The following is a 20,759-nucleotide window of genomic DNA, read 5'->3' as shown; positions in this document are numbered from 1 at the left end:
GTCCTGGGATCAGACTGCCCATCAGGCTCCCTGCTTGGTGGGGAACCTGCTTCTCCCTCTGCCTCTGATGCTCCCCCTGCTCCTGTTCTCTCTCTTGCTCACTCTCTCTCTCAAATGAGTGGATGAGATCTTTTAAAAAAAAAAATTGAGAGATGGGAAGGAAATGCTAAAAGAAAACCTGGGTTCATCTAAAAGTGATGTCATTTTTTATCTTTTCTAGCTATCAAGAAAACCTGACACAGCTTTTTTTCTTTCTTTAAATACTAACAGGTAATTCCCTGATTTTGGTTAACTAGGTACAAGGACCAGAGGCCACTGCAAGTATGAGAAGACAGGGAATTCTTTTTTTTAGAGCGGAAGAGGAGCAGAGGGAGAGAGAGAATCCCAGGCAATCTCCATGCCCAGTGCACAGCCCGATGTGGGACTTGATATCACAACCCTGAGATCAAGACCTGAGCTGAGATCAAGGGTCAGACACTTAACCGACTGAGCCACCCAAGACCCCCAAAGATAGGAAAATTTTTGACAGAACATACCAAAAGGTTCTATGAACTGGTAAAGTTTTTCACCAACTGCTATCGCTTCCGTGTACTGCCGCAGATGATAAAGAATGACTGCCTGATTATAATACAACATGCTGTTCTCCACATCATCTAATCCATCCATTTCTTCAACAGCCGAGTGGACCTATGAAACAAAATCAACAAAGAATATGTTCTCACACAGTAAGAAAATAAAGAGCAAAAGTGAAAGGATCTATATGAACAAACGGAAACACAGGCCATTTCTTACTCTGAATTTTTCCATCTTTTCTACAGGACCTCTAGATTTTAATTATTCTCACATATTCAAAATTATTTTATTCATAATAAAATTCCATTAAGTAAAACATTTTCGTGGACTTTATGTAGTACCTAGCACAAAACAAGGCAAGTCTCTTCCTTGCTACTGTGACAGTATCATCAATGTTTTAACTGCCAGCATGGCTTCCAAATTAGTCTCCCACTTTTTAGTCTCTCTGGGAGTGGGCAAAACTCAAAGACCTTTCCTGTACGCACTATGTTATGCTCTATGTATACATAACCTTGATTTCATTTTGTAAAAACTAAAGTAAAATTTAAACATTAATAGACAAGAGCTAACTACTTAACTATGTGCCAGGCCCGCTGTGTTAAACCTTTCATAAAGAATACCTCATTTAATCCACACTATACCTTGAGGACAGAGAAATTATTATCATTTCCATTTTATAAATAAGGAGACCAGCACAAAAAGCTTAATTATCTTGCCTAAGGCTTTATAGCTAGGAAGTATATTTTCTGATATTCCTCTTATTTTCAGGTTTTGTTCCTGGAACTAAAAAAAAAAAAAAAAGTTTGAAGTAATAAACAACAAAAATAGGCTTTTAATGGCTTTGCTAAAACACTAACATTTACATCTGGTACCAGAAAAAAAAAAAATCACACCATTTTGCATTTTAAAACTAATGATTATCTGCATGCTCCCCCAAGCTGAAGCAATAGGCTTGCAAATTGTTTTTTTTTTAAGATTTTATTTATTTATTTGACACAGAGAGAGATCACAAGTAGGCAAGAGAGGCAGGGAGAGAGAAAAGAGGAAGCAGGTTCCCTGCCAAGCAGAGAGCCCGACGCGGGGCTCGATACCAGGACCCTGAGATCATGACCTGAGCCGAAAGCAGAGGCTCAACCCACTGAGCCACCCAGGTGCCCCTAGGCTTGCAAATTTTAATTTAGTTTTGCAAACACTTTGTAATTTCATTTAACACACAAAACTGGAAACCTATCTGTATTAAAACCAATTTTTCTCTGCCACTGGTAAGATTGGAATAAATTATTGTTTTAAGGTTTATTTATTTGAGAGAGACAGAGTGCACGTAGAGGAGGGAGAGAGGAACAGCGAAAGAGTCCCAAGAAGACTCTGCACTGAACTTGGAGCCCTACATGGGACTTGATCTCACGATCCTGAAACCACAACCTGAGCCAAAACCGAGTCAGACTCCCAAACAACTGTGGCACCCAGGTGCCCCTAAAGATTGGAACAAATTATTGAGCAATGTTAAGTAATTAATTGTAAGACTGACACTTCCCTATATCAAGCAGTGAGAGTATGATATACATGATGAACTTAACTTTGGTTTGGCTGATGGCAAGGAACCGGAAGGTTCATGATACAGAGTAATTTGTAATCAGACACCTGTGACTTCAGTCATCCATATGATGAGCTTAAATGTTAACAACTGGTCCTCTCTGACCACAAGCACTTGCATCTCCATTAGTTTGCAGATTCTGTATAACCTTCGCTTACCAAGTCACAGTCTTGAAGTGACTAAAAATAGTCTCTTTAGAGAAAACTCAATTTCCAAAGAAAAACAATACTTGCTGGTGGTAATATAATGGAGAGAGAATGAACTAAGAAAAGGTTAATTCTTAGCCAGAAAAGAGGGGTCTGGACAAATTAAGGAATTCTGGATTAAAAAATGGTTGAACATTCAGCTACATGAAATAGCCAAAGTAGCAAATGAATAGACAAAGCAGATTACTAGTTGCTGGGCACTGGGAGTTTGCTGTCAAACAGCAGGGACTGCTATGGGTTTGTTTTTTAAGACTTGTTTTTTGTAAATAGGGACACCTCGGTGGCTCAGTGGGCTGGGCTTCTGCCTTCAGCTTGGGTCGTGATCCTGAGGTCCTGAAGTCCCACACTGGGCTCCTTGCACAGTGGGTAGCCTGCTTCTTCCTCTGCCTGCTACTCCCTCTGTTTCTGTGTGCACGCAAGTACTCTCTCTCTCTCTCTCTCTCTAGCAAATGAATGAATAAAAAAAAATAAATAAATTCTTTCTTCTTAAAAAACAAAACAAAAAAGAAAAGCACAAATGGTTGAACATATGACATAAATAACAGCAACATTTTCTAGGACTTACCAAAAGCATCTAGTAATTGCTCCAGCCAGAACAAAAACTACTTGTTAAATGAGATAAAACATCAATAAAAGTGGAATAGGTTGTAAAGGTATGTAACTAGGCCAAGAACATAAGACTCTGAACCGAAGTGTGATTTAGAGAAAAGTAGGAGACACAGGTACAAATACTTCTAGGTTTTAAGAGAGTTGGAGGGCATGGGGGTGGGGATTACTGAACCAGCCTTATCAAAAATAAAAGCAAAAAGGAAAAAAAAAGAACTAAGGCTGGTGAAAGGATTTCAAAACTGTTTTCTTGGCTTAATAAGAAGTCTGCAGGAGTCTCTTACCCTAAAAAGGGTTTTAAGGATGAACTTGTGCTCCACGACCAAATAAATATTCCCTGGAATAAACAGTCTATGGGGTCATAGGGTATGTGTACTAGATATCCACAAACATCATCTTTCCTTTGATTCTGGAACTCCAGATAAAGTCACAGTTACTAAGCTAGAGAAATACAGAAATGTGATGTCACATAAATGTGTGAAGAATGGGGTAGCTATGAAAACAGTCTTGAAAGTCAGATGGTCTGGGGGTGCCTAGAAGGCTTAGTCTGTAGAACATGTAACTCTTGATTTTGGGGGTCGTAAGTTCAAACCCGCATGTAAAATTTACCTTAAAAAAAAAAAAATCAGGTGCACCTGGGTGGCTCAGTGGGTTGGGCCTCTGCCTTCGGCTCGGGTCGTGATCTCAGGGTCCTGAGATCGAGCCCCGTATTGGGCCCTCTGCTCAGCAGGGAGCCTGCTCCCCAAACCCTGCCTGCCTCTCTGCCTACTTGTGATCTCCCTGTCAAAATAAATTAAAAAAAAAAAAAATCTTAAAAAAAAAAAATCAGGGGCGCCTGGGTGGCTCAGTGGGTTAAAGCCTCTGCCTTCGGCTCAGGTCATGATCCCATGGTCCTGGAATCGAGCCCCGCATTGGGCTCTCTGCTCAGCAGGGAACCTGCTTCCCCCTCTCTCTCTGTCTGCCTCTCTGCCTACTTGTGATCTCTATCTGATAAATAAAATCTTCAAAAAAAAAAAACTATATTCATTAAATAAAAAAATATATATCAAAGGTCTGATTCAAATCTTGCTCCTCCCCTCTCTGGCTATATAAATTAAAATTATTAGGCTCCCTAAATCCCAGTTATACAACTGAGATAAAAGTACCTATCTTAAGGGCTGAATGTGAGGATTATTTGAGATAAAACATAAACAGCACTTAACAAGGAATTTGGAATCACATAAGTGTTTAATACACGTTGGCTATTATTCTCATTTTCTTTTCTTGAAAAAGAAAGAAATTATATTTTAAAGTAATCTCTACACCCAAGGGGGGGGGCTTGAACTCATGACCCTGAGATCAAGAATTGCATGCTCTACGGATAGAACCAGAGGGTATTATGCTAAGTGAAATAAGTGAATCAGAGAATGACAATTATCATATGATCTCACTGATATGTGGAATTTGAGAAACAAGGCAGAGGATCATAGGGGAAGAGAGGAATAAAAATGAAACAAGATGAAACCAGAGAGGGAGACAAACCATAAGAGACTCTTAATCTCAGGAATCAAACTGAGGGTTGCTGGAGGGGAGGTGTGGTAGGAGGATGAGGTGGCTGGGTGATAGACACTGCTATAGTGAGTGCTGTGAATTGTGTAAGACTAGTGAGTCACAGACCTGTACCCCTGAAACATATACATTATATGTTCATAATAATAAAAAAAGATTTGCATGCTCTACCAACTGAGCCAGGCAGGCACCCTTATTACTCTCATTTTCATTGAAGAATTATAATAGGGTTGAAAAATTACTCCTGTAAAGAATTAGGAAGAGCACGAACAGGTTACTTATTTCTAACAATACCAAGTTTGGGTGATACTGCAGGGTAGCTTTACTCCTATAAAAAAAATTATAAAGGTCCTGAAGGGGTCTGTATCACATATTAGGGTGATACTCTACCATACAGTGGTACTCATGAACAAGGACAAAGGCTCGAAGAGGTCTTAAGTGCTTCTACAGCATGAAGCAATAATTAGAAGCACAGGCCCTTGAGTCAAACAGGACTGGGTTGATGGAGCTCTCTTCATTTAAGAGACTTGTGTCTTTGGACAAATTATATAAGCTATCTGTACCTCAGCTTTCCCATCTGTAAAATGAGAAAAATTATAGTAGCTGTTTCATAGGACTACTGGGAAGAGTAAGTGACATGTTGCATATAAGGTTCTTGGCAGGGCTTGTTCCATAATAAGCAATAAATGCCTGCTATCTGATCCTATCATCATCATCAGCCGTCTTGACTATCAAAGCTCTAACTCTGTGATCTGAGAAATGTTGCTGCTATGACCAATGACTAAGACAAGCCCCAAACCATATATAAGTCAGAATATCTTCTATTTAATCAATTAATCATGTCCTGATCCAACGTGCTAAAACAATCTTAACATTATTATAAATAATCTGATCTTTGCAGTTATAAAAAAGATAATCTCAGTAGCTAAGCTTTTCATATATTTCCACTTTAATTTTTTCTCAAAACTCCAAAACTCATTCAAATTTGGTATATTAGTCTATTCTGTTCAATTTAAAAATACAACAGAAAATAAAATTATACAACATATCTTTCATTTCCTGGAATAATAATTTTATATAAATAAAACTGATGCAAATGTTTTAGATACATTAGAAATTATGCTATCAGTATCAGACATGTCCTATTAATTTTCCTCAAGTATTTCTACTGGACAATTGAGAGACTACTACAGTACTTTTACAGCTAAATTCATTTGTGTATCACCTGATTCTTCAGCTGGTTAAGCGTTTGTCTCAAACTATCTGTTGTCGTTTGGTTATTTTTAAAAAACTCAGCCACTGCTGTATTCAAAATTATTTTATAATCATCTTTGTTTACTTCTTGTAGGCAAGCAAGGTGTTGCAGACAGGCATCGTAATTTCCAGCCTAAAACAAACAAACACAAAAACAGACAAAATTACATATCAGCTTTAAAACTATACAATCATTTCCAAATATATTTCACTCTTCATTGTAAAACTCTTTAAAGGGGTGCCTGGGTGGCTCAGTTGGTTAAGCGTCTGCCTTCGGCTCAGGTCATGATTCCAGGGTCCTGGGATCAAGCCCCATGTTGGGCTCCCTGCTCAGCGGGGAGCCCGCTTCTCCTTCTGCCTGCCATTCCCCCTGCTTGTGCTCTCTGACAAATAAATAAAGTCTTTAAAAAAAAAAAAGTTAAAAAAAAGACAAACTTTAAAAGACCTACAACAACAACAACAACAAAAAAAAAAAAAGAAAGAAAGAAAAAGACCTACAACTCCCCCTAAGTATACTAACTAAAGTCACTAGGTGAAGCAATATTCATATATTAATTAAGAAACTGGGGAAGAAAAAAAGAAACTGCATATGTCGGGGCGCCTGGGTGGCTCAGTCGTTGAACATCTGCCTTTAGCTCAGGTCATGATCCCAGGATCCTGGGATCAAGCCCCGCACTGGGCTCCCTGCTTGGTGGGGAGCCTGCTTCTTCTTCTCCCACTCCCCCTGCTTATGTTCCTTTTCTCACTCTCTGTCAAATAAGTAAATAAAATCCTTTAAAAAAAAAAAAGAGAGAGAGAAGGAAACTGGGATATGTCAATTATATCTCAATAAAGCTGGAAAAAGGGGCGCCTGGGTGGCTCAGCGGGTTAAGCTTCTGCCTTCGGCTCAGGTCATGATCTCAGGGTCCTGGGACTGAGCCCCGCATCAGGCTCTCTGCTCAGCAGGGAGCCTGCTCACCGCCCCCGCCCCCGCCTCCTGCTCTGCCTACTTGTGATCTCTCTCTCTCTGTCAAATAAATAAATCTTAAAAATAAAATAAAATAAAATTAAATTAAAAAGCTGGAAAAAAATTGCAGACATTTCCTAAGGCTCAAACTCAAACACCAATACTTGTATAAGACACATACATAGACACATAGGTATACCATACACCTCTATATATGCATAAAACAACATGACATACACAAATATATATATATATTTATTTATATATAGGTGTATACTGCTAGTAGGACATAATAGCTGAGGGAGCCAAGAAAGGTAATATGATTAATTATTCTAATTTTTAATTTCCAGTAAATATACTTTGAATACCCAAGTATCAAATTCTTCTGCTTACATGTATATAACTTGAAAATTAAATAAGGTTTACTTTCATATAGTTTAATGTCAGAAAAGTTAAAGTTTTGACAAGAAAACTTTGGAGTTCCATTTTAAAGCATATTCGAGAAAAAGAATTGAACAAAGCAGTGAATTAAAAAGAATGACCCACATATTTACAAATCTAAGTTTTAAAGACTTAAAAAGGACTATGAGAGTTAAACATGTTTATGAAAACACAAAAACTTGGTAATGCCTCCAATTACTCCCATTCCTTTTATCATATTTAAACTCTAATTTTTTAAATATTAAAACTAAACCTACTCCCTAAACTTAATTCTTGAATTACTACAGAACAAAAATTTTAAATTTAAAAAATTCACTGTGAAAAGATTCATATTCGACAGACCCTAAAACTACCGCCAACAGAAAGAAACCACTGCTTACTGTGAAAGCTTGGAAAGCACTGGTGGACAACTCCTTCTCTTGATCAGTGATCCCAGAGGACTGACTTGTCCCTTCATGTTTCTCTGCTCCCTGATCTGCAAGCACAAAAGTTTCACAGTTGTTTAGAAATAAAGTTATACAGTGAATGTGCCCTAGTTTTCTTTTGTCTTCTTCCTAATGAAGTTGCTACAGTTAGGACTTTCTCAACTATGATGGCATATTAGTATTATAGGTGAGTTAGAAGCCACTCCTCCAAAAACTTAAAGAAATGTTTTCTTTAGCCATGGTCAAGCACAATGAAAACCCACCATTGCTTATGTAAAGATTACAGCTCCGTCCATCAGGACACTTGGGCTGAGAATGTTGTGTTCACTTAAAAAAGTTAGATCTGCCCCCCAGCAATATATCAAAGTCCTACATATTTCGGAAGCTACACTTCGGAGACAAAAGATAAATATATATACAATACCTTCAAAAAGTTTATCATCCAGTTGGAATACAGTAACATTTAACAATTAGAAAACTACTTTGATAAGAACTCATAGTTAATTTCTAGGTCATAGGCTTAGGAATCCAAAAGCCAAGATTAGCACATTTAAAAAGCTTCCTTAACATGATTAAGTATCCATATACCTTCTAAGAGTAATGATTACTGCCCCACAAATCAGTACTTCAAAATTAGACATTTTTTATTTGAAAACCAAATTCCAAAATAAACATAAAAATCTCCGCTAAATCAAGTTTCAAACTACTCGAGTTCAATACTTCTAACTGTTCTGACAAATGCTTCAAAACAAACAAACAAAAAAAAAACCAGAACTTTTTCTGCAGTGCCTTGGTGGCTCAGTTAGATTGAGTGTCTGACTCCTGGGTTTTGGCTCAGTTCATGAACTCTGGGTGGTGCAAATGAGACCCTCATTGAGCTGTCTGACTGGGGAGTCTGTGGGAGATTCTTTCCCTCTCTCTCAAAATAAATACATCTTTTAAAAAAATTTTATTTATTTGTCAGAGAAAGAGCACAAGCAGGGGGAGCAGCAGAGAGAGAAGCAGGCTCCCCACTGGGCAAGGAGCCCGATGTGGGACTCAATCCCAGGACCCTGGGATCATGACCTCAGCGGAAGGCAGACACTCAACCCACTGAGCCACCCAGGTATCCCAAAGAAATACTTTTTCTTTCACGAAAGAAGCAGCATCATTGATCCCAACATTTGTGAGCACAATGCAGTCAAAGGATCCCATCTCTTCTTGTTCACAAGAGATCTTTCTGGACTAAGCCTCATCTATATACTGTGGCAGAGATTTTTAGGGAGAGGGGCTGGCAGAAATCTTTCTTTTCCTTAGGATTTGGGGCCTTGATGTCAGATAACTGACAAGAACCTAAACCATAATATCACACTCTGGAGACAGCATCATGCTTATCCAGTTTTCACAAACTTTGAAGTTTCCTCTGTAAAATTAGATGTAGTAGCCACAAAACATAGTTTCCATTCAATACTAAGAAACATACCTGAGCTCTTAATTACTCTTTAAAGGAAAGGAGACAATAAAGTCATAAAAATTAGTAAGAATAAATACTTCCAGGTAACCACATCTACAGAGCTAATAAAAATGCAGCATCTAGGGGCACCTGGGTGGCTCAGTGGGTTAAGCCTCTGCCTTCAGCTCGGGTTGTGATCTCAGGGTCCTGGGACTGGACCCCGCATCAGGCAGGGAGCCTGTTTCCCCCTCTCTGTCTGTCTTTCTGCCTACTTGTGATCTCTGTAAAATAAATAAAATCTTAAAAAAAAAACACACACACACAAAACACTCCTCATTCTTGAAAAAAAAAAAATGCAGCATCTAGTGTATCAAGGGACTGTAAAAAAAGTTAAATCCTTTAAATCTTTCAGCCTTTTTCACATTTATTCAATGCCATAATAATAATAATAAAGATTATGCGAACAGGAATTGCAGGGAAGGGAGGAAAGATAGCACCTTGAGAAGGTATAGCCAGCTATAATGCCATGGATTATTTTAACTTCATTTAATCTTAAATTACTCATGATATTCCTGCTTTTCCCTGAGGTACTAAACTCAAATTAAAAGTTGTACTTAGTCAAGATCAGTCTTTAGAAACTGTCCTCTACAATTTACAAATATTTCCCACTTAGAAAACTCTCTTTGGGACGCCTGGGTGGCTCAGTGGGTTAAGCATTTGCCTTCAGCTCAGGTTGTAATCCCAGGACCCTGGAATGAGTCCCACATCTGGGTCCTTGCTCAGCGGGGAGTCTGCTTCTTCCTCTGCCGGGCTCTGCCTGCTGCTCCCCCTGCTTGTGCTCTTTCTGAAGGAAGGAAGGAAACTTTCTTTTGATTTAAAAAAAACCACCAATCAACTTTTCTAATAATTTTTTTGGATCTTTTTATTCTCCAACCCCCTCCCCCAACTTTTAATTTTGAAAATTTTCATACCTTTTTTTTTTTTTTTAAGATTTTATCTATTTATGGGGCACCTGGGTGGCTCAGTGGGTTAAGCCTCTGCCTTCAGCTCGGGTCATGATCCCAGGGTCCTGGGATTGAGCCCCGAATCGGGCTCTCTGCTCAGCAGTGAGCCTGCTTCTACCTCTCTCTATCTGCCTGCCTCTCTGCCTACTTGTGATCTCTGCCTGTCAAATAAATAAATAAAATCTTTAAAAAAAAAAAAAGATTTTATCTATTTATTAGAGAGAGAAAGCAACCACAGGTGGGTTTTGGGGCAGAGGGAGAAGTAGACTCCCCAGTGAGCAGGGAGCCCGATGTGGGAGTTCAACCCCGGCACCCTGGAAAAATGACCTGAGCCAAAGGCAGACGCTTAACTGACTGAGCCACCCAGGTGCCCCAGGTGTAGACATTACTTGAAGCATAAAATCTTTTTTTTTTTTTTTTTAAAGATTTTATTTATTTGTCAGAGAGAGAGGGAGAGAGATTGAGCACAGGCAGACAGAATGGCAGGCAGAGGGAGAAGCAGGCTCCTGCTGAGCAAGGAGCCCGATGCGGGACTCGATCCCAGGACGCTGGGATCATGACCTGAGCCGAAGGCAGCTGCTTAACCAACTGAGCCACCCAGGCGTCCCATGAAGCATAAAATCTTAAAAAAAAAATAAGTAAAGACACTGTTAAATAGTTTTTTCTTTAGAAAGTCAATGACAATGAGTTACTGTTAACCTGTTTTCACAATACACCTGTTTAGCAAAACTTTTACGTATACAATAACAGTAAGGATCAATTACTTTATTTATTTACTATTATTATTTTTTAATATTTTATTTTGGGGACACCTGCTGACTCAGTTGGTAGAGCATGTGATTATTGATGTGGGGGTTGTGAATTCCAACCCCATGCTGGGTGTAGAGATTACTTAAAAATAAAATCCGTAGGGGTGCCTGGGTGGCTCAGTGGGTTAAAGCCTCTGCCTTCAGCTCAGGTCATGATCCCAGGGTTCTGGGATTGAGCCCTGCATTGGGTTCTCTGCTCAGCAGGGAGCCTGCTTCCCACCCCCAACCGCTACCCTGCCTGCCTCTCTGCCTACCTGTGATCTCTGTCAAATAAATAAAATCTTCAAAAAAAAAAAGGAGTTTAAGTTTCTATTTTCCATCATTATCCTTCAGGAACTGTAAAAGCCTCCTACAATCTTTCAAGCAAAGAGAGATGCCAACTTTAATATAATAAACAAGCTAGACTCCAAGGCTGACAAGAGACTCTGAAATTGTCATTTCTACAGATATTTTGGAGAAATCAGTGCAAGAGGTAGCCTTTCCCAAGGCTACCAATCATTATTTTATCTGCACTTTTACTTCAAGATAAAACTGTAAAACAAAAATACTCCAATGGGTTTACTATTTTTATTTTCCTTGTTATCTTTCTGCACCTTTCAAGTTTTCCGTATGGAATGGGTGTTACTTTTGTAATCAGTTTTTAAAACATTATTTGTAACTTCAGAGTTCTTACCAGAAAGAGTCTGCACGTAATTCCATAATGTGTCTTTATTTGTCCAAAAGTAGTCTCCATTGCCAATTGTAAGAGTGTATGGCCGTTCATCCATAAGTTTGACTTTCCTTCTACTCTGGCCTAATGAACATGGCTGACCTTGCACGCGCACAGAGCTCTTAGGAGCAAAAACCTTGACACCCTTTAAGCCAATAGGCTTCATTTTGAACCAAACAATTGCCTTTAGGTTTAAAGTAAGTAGAAAAGAAATACACTGCTTTTCAAAAACTGAAAGAAGTCAGTTAACTGAAAGCACAGACACATTCTAATACAGAATGTTAACAATTCAAATCTGATTGGAGGAGGGGTTTCCACACAAGCTACACATTTTAAAATACAGCTCCAATGATGTTCAAGAAAAGACATTTTTTTCCCCATAGGAATAAGGAATGTTAAAAACTAAGGAAACCTACTAATATGGTCACAAAGTAGTGTTGATGACTTTGTGAAGGCAAGTTTTAAAAAAGAAGAATGCCATTTCAAAGAAAAATCATTCAGGTCTGTCGAAGTCACTATATAAATAAAGTTCACATAGTTCACGCTGTTTTCTATCACTTGGACAAGTGTCTCTGACTTATTGAAACCCTACACATATAACAGTTGATTATTACATAATCAGAGAAATCTGTGACGAGCAATGCCTCAGACTTGAGCACCCTGTGCAGCACAACAGAAATAAAGGAAGAAAATAATCAAGAATTAACAATAACATGCTTTGTGGAAGATAGGCAAACCAGACCTCTATCATGCTGAGTATTTTTTTCTTATGATTTCATTTTTAAGTAAATCTCTACACCCATTGTGAGGCTCAAACAGCCCCAAGATCAAGAGCACACTCCACTGACTGGCAGCCAGTGCCCCTGCTGGGGAGTATTTTAATTTTCATATTGGAGAGTAGTTTTTATGTACAGAAAAGAGATTTACTCTGGTTTTCAAATATTAATACCTGATTTATTAAGGCTCTACATTCAGAAAGCCTAGATTTCCCTTAAGCTTTTATATTCAACTTAGACTTTTTTTTTTTTTTTAAAGATTTTACTTTTAAGTAGTCTCTACACCCAATGTGGGGCTTGAACTTACAAACCCAATATATTTTATACACACACACACACAAATGTGTAAACTATGACTGGATCTTAGTTTGAAAAGCATACCTTTCTTTTTTTAATTGAAGTTTAATTAACATAGTGTTATATTAGTGTCAGGTGTACAACAAGTTGACTGAACAAGTATATACATCACTCAGTGCTTGCCACAGTATGTGCAGTTAAAATGTTAGTACAGTACTATTAACTCTATTCCCTATGCTGTACTTTACATCTTTTTAACTTACTATTATCTTTTAACTGATACTTTGTCAGGTAAGCACAGCCTCTTTAAGCCTTTAAATAGCATTTCTGGGACAACTGGGAAACTTAATATATTCAAATATTAATTTTCTAAAGTATGACAATGGTTATACAAGTGAATGGTCTTTTTTTTTTTTTCTTTGAATGGCCTAATTTTTAAAAAATGCATGGTGAGGGGCACCTGGGTGGCTCAGTTGGTTAAGCATCTGCCTTTGGCTCAGGTCATGATCTCAGGGTCCTAGGATCGAGCCCTGTGTTGGGCTCCCTGCTCAGTGGGGAACCTACTTCTCCCTCTTCTACTCCCCCTGCTTTTGCTCGCTCTATCAAATAATAAATAAAATCCTGAAAAAATTGCATGGTGAAATATTTAGAGATGAATATTTAGAAATATTGATATTTAGAAATATTTAGAAATGATTCAACACTAAAAGCTGTAGCTAGAGAGAGAGGAAATAAATACGGCAAAATGTAACAATTGTTCAACTAGGTGGTGAGCATATGGATACTAATTTTTTCAATTTTTTGGATGTTTGAAATCATCTAAAATACAAAGTTGAAAAAATATCAAATATGCATGGATTCCTCACAGGACCCTAAAGAAAGCAAATGGTAGAAGAGTACTGCATAGTTTATTTCCTCATCCGCATAGACAGATAGATAAAGATTTTATTTATTTATTTGAGAGAGTGTGAACATGCATGGATGCAGAGGAGCAGAGGGAGAGGGAAGGGGGAAAGAATCTCAAGTAGGCTCTGCCCTGAGCATGGAGTGGGACTCGATCCCACAACCCATGAGTTCATGACTTGAGCCACAAGTCTGAAGCTTAACCAACTGAGCCAACCAAGCAACCCTGCATATATATACATATGTATGTATATATATATGTATATATATGTATATATATATATATTTAAGATTTTATTTATTTATTTGACAGAGAGAGAGATCACAAGTAGGCAGAGAAGCAGGCGGCGGAGAGAGAGGAGGAAGCAGGCTCCTTGCTGAGCAGAGAGCCCGATGTGGGGCTTGATCCCAGGACCCTGGGATCATGACCTGAGCCGAAGACAGAGGCTTTAACCCACTGAGCTACCCAGGCGCCCCTGTTATTATCATTTTTATGGCCATTCTGGCTTAAAATTTCAAAGCCATCTATAAGTACCCTTCTCCTGATTTCATATTGCCCATCAGGTCTGATCTTTCCCTTATTCATATTATCAATCTTTTCCTATCAAGCCTACTACAGCCAGGCTCATAGTTCAAATTCTCAGATAAATTCTAATCTAGGATTTTGTGTCCTAACTCTAGCCATTTTCTCCTTTCAGATAACCATAAAAAAAATAAGGTCAAATAAATCATCCTAAAACACTTGATGGTATTTTCTTAGTCAAAAATGCTAATAAATGGGGATGCCTGGGTGGCTCAGTTGGTTGAGTGGTTGCCTTTGGCTCCAATCATGGTCCCAGGGTCCTGGGATCAAGTTCCGCATCGGGCTCCTTTCTCAGCGTGGAGCCTGCTTCTTTCTCTGCCTCTGCCTGCCACTCTGCCTGCCTGTGCTCTCCCTCTCTCTCTAACAAATAAATAAATCTTAAAAAAACAAAACAAAACAAAAAATGCTAATAAATGGATGAAATCTTTAAAAAAAAGACAAAAAAATAAATGAAATAAAATGTTATTAGAAGTTAGGGGGTAGGGTGCCTGGGTGGCTCAGTTGTTAAGCATCTGCCTTCAGCTCAGGTCATGATCCCAGGGTCCTGGAATCGAATACCACAGCAGGCTCCCTGCTCAGCAGGAGATCTGCCTCTTCCTCTTCCATTCCCTCTGCTTGTGTTCCCTCTCTCACCATCTCTCTGTCAAATAAATAAATAAAATTTTAAAAGAAAGAAAAAGAAGTTAGGGGGCGCCTGGCTGGCTCAGTTGGTAAAGCATGTGACTCTTGGTCTCAGGGTTAAGTCTGAGCCCCATGTTGGGTAGAGAGATTACTTAAAAATAATATCTTAAAAAAAAAGTTAGAAAACTGTCAGAACACCCATCTTACCAATGAAGAAACTGAGGTTCAACTAAGAACCTTTCCTAAGAAGCAAGGCTTTCTGCTCACCTTACTATACCCAATTAGTCACGAATTCTGCCAGTTTTACTCCCTAAACATTTCTCATATCTGCCTCTCCTCACCATCCTACCAACCCCAAAGTAATACTAACCCACATTTAAAATAAAATCAGGGCCTCAGATGATGTCATTTTAACCTTTACTAATGCTGAGACATAGATACTGTTATCATTCCCATTTTACACAGAGGAAAGCTGAGGCTTAAAAAAAGGGTCTTAACATTTAACAAAGGAGTGCATGGGTGGCTCAGTTGGTTAAACGTCTGACTCATTTATATATTTATTTGAGAGCACAAGAGCAAGCGAGCAGGGGAGGGGGGCAGAGAGAGAATCTCAAGCAGACTCCCTGCTGAGATCAGAGCCCCACATGGGGCTCAATCTCACAACCCTAAAATCATGACCTAAGCTGAAATTAAGAGCTGGACACTTAACCAACTGAATCACCCAGGAACCCCAAGTGTCTAACACTTGATCTCAGCTCAGGTCTTAATCTCAGGGTCACCGAGTTCAAGCCCTCTGTTGGGCTCCATGCTGGGTGTGGAGCCTACTTTATTTTCATTTTTTCTGAAGATTTTATTTGTTTATTTGACAGGCAGAGATCAGAAGTAGGCAGAAAGGCAGGCAGAGAGAGGGGGAAGCAGGCTCCCTGCTGAGAAGAGAGCCCCACGCTAGGCTTGATCCCAGGACCCTGGGACCATGACCCGAGCCGAAAGGCAGAGGCCTCAACCCACTGAGCCACCCAGACACCCCATGGAGCCTACTTTATTTATTTTTTAAAGATTTTATTTATTTGACAGAGATTACAAGTAGGCAGAGAGAGAGAGAAGCAGGCTCCCTGCTGAGCAGAGAGCCCAATGTGGGGCTCAATCCCAGGCCCCTGAGATCATGACCTGAGCCCAAGGCAGAGGCTTAACCCAATGAGCCACCCAAGCGCCCCTGGAGCCTAATTTAAAAAAGAAAATTTGCCCAAGGTGACACGGATACCAAGTGGTGTCTTGGTAGGATGAACCCAGGCTGTCTGGTTTCAATTCCCTTGTTTTTAACTTCTTCATCAGTTCTCACCTAGCTCCGTTAAAACATAAATCAGGTCACACGATGCTCTTGCTGAATCTCCCAATGGCTTCTGATTACAATGAACTCAAACTGACATAAGCTAGCCCCTGACACAACTGAATTCATCTCTTTTATGTTCCTTTGCTCACTACACTATAAATACGTATCGAGTGCCTCCTATATGCCAGCCCGTGTTCTAGGCACTGGAGATAAGAGCAAGACTAACACAGATAAAAGTACCTTTCTTCGGGGTGCTTATAGTCAAGGGGTCTTCTCACTCTCTTTAAACATTTTCCAAGGGGTCTATACATTTGTTGCTCCTCTTACCTGGATCATTTTTTTCTCCACATGGCTGGCTCTTTATATCCAGGGTCTCTGTTCCAGTGTTACCTCTAAGAGAGCCCTTCCTTTTCAAAATAGGGTTCTTGCTCTCAGTTATCCTCTGTCGTCCTACTCATCTTCCTTTTCTTCACAATATTTATCACAACTTAAAAATCACAATTACTGGGGTGCCTGGGTGGCTCAGACGGTTGAGCGTCTGCCTTCGGCTTGGGTTGTAATCCCGGGGTTCTGGAATTGAGCCCCGTATCAGACTCCCTGTCAACGAGGAGCCTGCTTCTCTCTTTTATTCCCCCCACTTGTGCTCTCTCACTCTGTCAAATAAATAAAATCTTTAAAAAAAAACACAATTATTTATTTTGTTTACCCTGTCTTTCATACTACAAGCCTCATAACTACAGAGTTACGTTAGTGCCTGGCAAAGCAGGCCATGGGTAAATATTTACTGAATAAATTAATATAACAACATTAGCTGGCTTTAGCTATTCTCTGGGCTTCCAGTCTTGTTTCATTCAAATCTACCCCCTCCCACACTGTGGTCAGGTCACTTACTTTCTTAAAGGCTTTCATGGGTTTCTTTTCTTAACTAAGAATAAGCACACAATATCCTCCATGACAAGGGCTCTGAGCTCAGGAGCTCAGAGATGAAGCAGCATATAAACTAGACCTTGAATGAAGACACAGTTTACCAGATTGAGAAGAGAAAGGAAGATACCACTTTCTCTTCTTTCTTACCACTCAGAAACTCAAAAGAACACAATGCTTTTCAAGAGAGTCATTTCTGGTGTGAAGAACTAGGTGTGTTGATATAGAAACATTAGCTGGAAACAGACTGTAAAGTTTCACAAATGACATTAAAGAGTGAGGATTTGATGCACAAGAGATGGTACAATCTTACAAAGTTTACAGGCATGGGAATGGTGTGTTCCAATTAGTGTTTTAGAAATAAAAACATAGTAGTGAGAATAATGGACTGGAAAGGAAGAGAAACAAACACCAGTCAGAAGGCTGCTTAATGTGAAACACACCACATTAAAAAATAAAGGCTAGAATCACAGCAGGTGAAAGGGGGATGGAGAGGAGGAGAGATTCAAAGGAATGATATTAAACACTCATCTACTTAATACAAATTTAACATTATCTAGGTAAGAATTTCCTACACTGTGACCCATAAACTTCAACTAAAGACACAGTCCCAAAACGCCCTGGACCTTATTCTTCCACTACACATATTACACAGCTATGGTACCTGGTTATATTACTTACATACTACCAAATGGATATGCTACTATGTTAGGTGTCTCACAGACTGAGCAGTAGGTCCTCAAAGGCAGGGAGTATGTTCTATTCATTTCTTCAATATCCAAGCCAGTGCCTCGTACTTAATCTTTGTGAGTGAATGAACAAGTCAAAGAGTGCTTTATAATTGATAGAACTTGGAAACTAGATGCGCTTTAGGCCTAAAAAGGTCATTCCAGGGAGGTGCAAAAGACACCGGCAAGAAGGAAAGGTAAACCTGAGAAACAGATACTGCCTTCAATTAATAAGGAAGATGTTGGGGCGCCTGGTGGCTCAGTGGGTTAAAGCCTCTGCCTTCGGCTCAGGTCATGGTCCCACGGTCCTGGGATCAAGCCCCACATCAGGCTCTCTGCTCAGCAGGGAGCCTGCTTCCTTCTCTCTCTCTGCCTGCCTCTCTGCCTACTTGTGATCTTGGTCTGTCAAATTAGTAAATAAAATCTTAAAAAAAAAAAAAAATAAGGAAGATGCTGGTCCGCTTGGTCCAGCCTTGGACAAGTCATGCTTATTTCCTGCCTGGAACATTCTCCCTATCCATCCTACTCCTTCCACATGGCTCTCTCCTTCATTTTATGTGGGGTTATCTGTTCAAACACCCCCCCCCCAGCCCTTCTGTGATCAGCCTACCTGAAAACTCTATAGCATACTCCATTATCCTCACTTTGTAAACCTTTTCTCTATTGTTTTCTTCTCAGTTTACTGAAGAAACTCAACAATTTTATTCATCTGTACCTATATGAGGATTGGCTCACTTTTATTTCAAATCAAGTCCATCTGTCAGTTATTGAGATCAAAACCTACAGAATATAGAGACTGTCTTTTCTTTTTTTCTAAATTTCACTGCAAAAAGTCTTAAGTTGTTGCCCACTTCTAAGATCCGTCAGTTAAGTTCTCCCAACATAAATGAGATGCCACATAGAACATTAATTTCTCAGAAGACACATATGGCAGACCGTCCCAGTAGGCAAGAAAGAATTTCATATACCATAATGGAGAAGTTTCTAGGAATGGAGCAGTAATCCATTTAAAAAAAAAATCGAGATTAAATTAATTAACTTTAAGGAACTACGGGAGAATAGGTTGCAAACACAAGATATTTGAGAGCACAGAACGAAGAGAGACAGTCCAATTTTATGTCTACTTAAGTAGTTTTCACAAAGCTAATTACATAGGACGTCGCAGACCAGAAGCAGGCTTATGTGGGGCGAAACAGCCCAGGTGAGTCTTATCCTGAGCCAGGGGACACAAGGCAGCTGTGTGCTCCAGAATGAACTTTACCTATTCTGCCTTCCCCATTGGAAAACCGAAAAGCCTGTGAAGTGGTTAAATAAATTTAAGTCAGATATTCTGGAGAGAGGCGGTCAGTAGTGACTTCATACTGCACGTGGGTAAAAAAACCTATAGATCTGGGACCCAAAGACTCACATTTGGGACGGCCGTGGGAGAGGCCGGGGGAGAGAAATGCATACCCAGATTCAAGTCGCCCTCGTGTCCCCACCAACTCCGCGCCAGGGTCGGCCCACCCCTGCGTGTCCCACCGCTTCAGCACACCGGGCGTGGGCACCTCACCTGCAGGCTTGTCTGCAGCCATCTTCCTACCCCAGCTTATGTTCTTCCCCGCAGGTGGCGTGGCCTTGACTCCAGCTACCGTGCCGGCTGCGATCCTGAACCTCGGAAGACGAGTCCACCCAGGCTCCGGGCCCCTGGGTTCCGGCCTGGGGAGTGGGCTGACGCGGGCTTAGGAAGTGACGAAGGCTACCTCGCGTCGTCTAGCAACAAGAAGCAGCGTCTCTGGCCGGGTAGCCCCACAGTCTCCTGCCAGACACTGCTTCCGCTGCACGGTTTCCCGGTATACACCACTTCCGGGGGCCGCCGCCCGTGTGGGAACTGCAAGCTGGTCCCGCCCCACGCTGGCGTCCCCCGAGCGCCCCGCCCACGGCGGCGCGCGTGTGTGCGTACGCGTGCGCGCCGGGCCCGATGGATGCTATCTTGCGGCTGTGGGCGTGTGCTGGGTAGCGTGGGCGGGGTCTGCACGCGATTACCTCTGGCTTATACTACTTAAAATTCTGCAGTGTCCGAGCTTTCCTCCCGCTTTTTACGTAAAATCACAATTATAACACTGTGTGCTGAGCAATGAGCCGTGCACTTGGCCTGTACGCTTTCAGGCCAAGTACGATTTCTCCCAATTTTGTGAGAAGGCACTGTTGCAGTTCCCGTTTAAAAACAAAACATTTTATTTTAGAATAGTTTTATATTTACAGAACTATGGCAAAGATGACTCATAGAGTTCCTGTATACTCCTCACCTTGTTTTCCGTGTTGTGAGCACCTTAAATTTTGACTAAGTAACTGGTACATCCGTCACGTCTAAGAAACGACCTTGATTGGTATAACAAAATAATAATTTAATTATTATTTTAAAATATTTCTTAAAATCTACTTTTTAATTTCACCAGTTTTCCCCAATGCCCCCATTCTGTTCCAGTATTCTGTCAAGGACACCACGTTATATTCGTTATGTCTTCTTATGCTCATCTTTTTTTTTTTTTTTTTAAGATTTTATTTATTTATTTGACAGACAGAGATCACAAGTAGGCAGAGAGGCAGGCAGAGAGAGAGGGGGAAGCAGGCTCCCCGCTGAGCAGAGAGCCGGATGCGGAGCTCGATCTCAGGACCCTGAGATCATGACCTGAGCTGAAGGCAGAGGCTTTAACCCACTGAGCCACCCAGGCGCCCTTCTTATGCTCATCTTGACTGTGATAGTTTTTCAGATTTTTCCTGTCCTTGATGATTTTGACAGCTTTAAGGAGTACTGGTCAGAACTTTTGAATAATGCACATCTGATTTTATTTATTTTGTTCATGGCTATGAAGTTGGCACCCAGACATTCATCTTGTCAATTCAGAACAGAAGCAGTCAAATTGTCCCCAGGCATAGCTGGACCAAAGGAGGAACGCATAGGCCTAGCTAGCTTCAAGGGATAGGAATGCCTGCCTGCTTTAACTTCAAAAGCAACCTGTGGGACAAGTAGTTAATCAACACTACCCGAGAGATACAATTACCAAATA

The 20,759-nt window shown here is 40.3% G+C and overlaps 1 protein-coding gene across 5 annotated transcripts in view; it reads right to left on the bottom strand.

The window, feature by feature from the left end:
- The window catches only part of CNOT10 (CCR4-NOT transcription complex subunit 10), a 74,572-nt gene extending 55,017 nt beyond the window's left edge, over window positions 1-19,555 (bottom strand). For 2 of the 5 annotated variants that reach the window (XM_047741459.1, XM_047741471.1), the window contains exons 1-4: window positions 11,512-11,775; window positions 7,549-7,643; window positions 5,753-5,914; window positions 537-687 (exon numbers count right to left, since the gene is read on the bottom strand). In XM_047741459.1, the coding sequence (XP_047597415.1) occupies window positions 537-687; window positions 5,753-5,914; window positions 7,549-7,643; window positions 11,512-11,713 (610 nt within the window). In that variant the 5' untranslated portion in view covers window positions 11,714-11,775. Of the gene's footprint in view, window positions 1-536; window positions 688-5,752; window positions 5,915-7,548; window positions 7,644-11,511; window positions 11,777-19,261 lie in introns of those variants that run through there. The other 3 variants (XM_047741473.1, XM_047741463.1, XM_047741465.1) reach the window with 3 other exon arrangements.
- Window positions 19,556-20,759: the final 1,204 nt, after the last annotated feature.

Source organism: Lutra lutra, chromosome 1, assembly GCF_902655055.1.
Source record: "Lutra lutra chromosome 1, mLutLut1.2, whole genome shotgun sequence".
NCBI lineage: Eukaryota > Metazoa > Chordata > Mammalia > Carnivora > Mustelidae > Lutra > Lutra lutra.
This window is presented reverse-complemented; position numbering and strand designations above follow the sequence as displayed.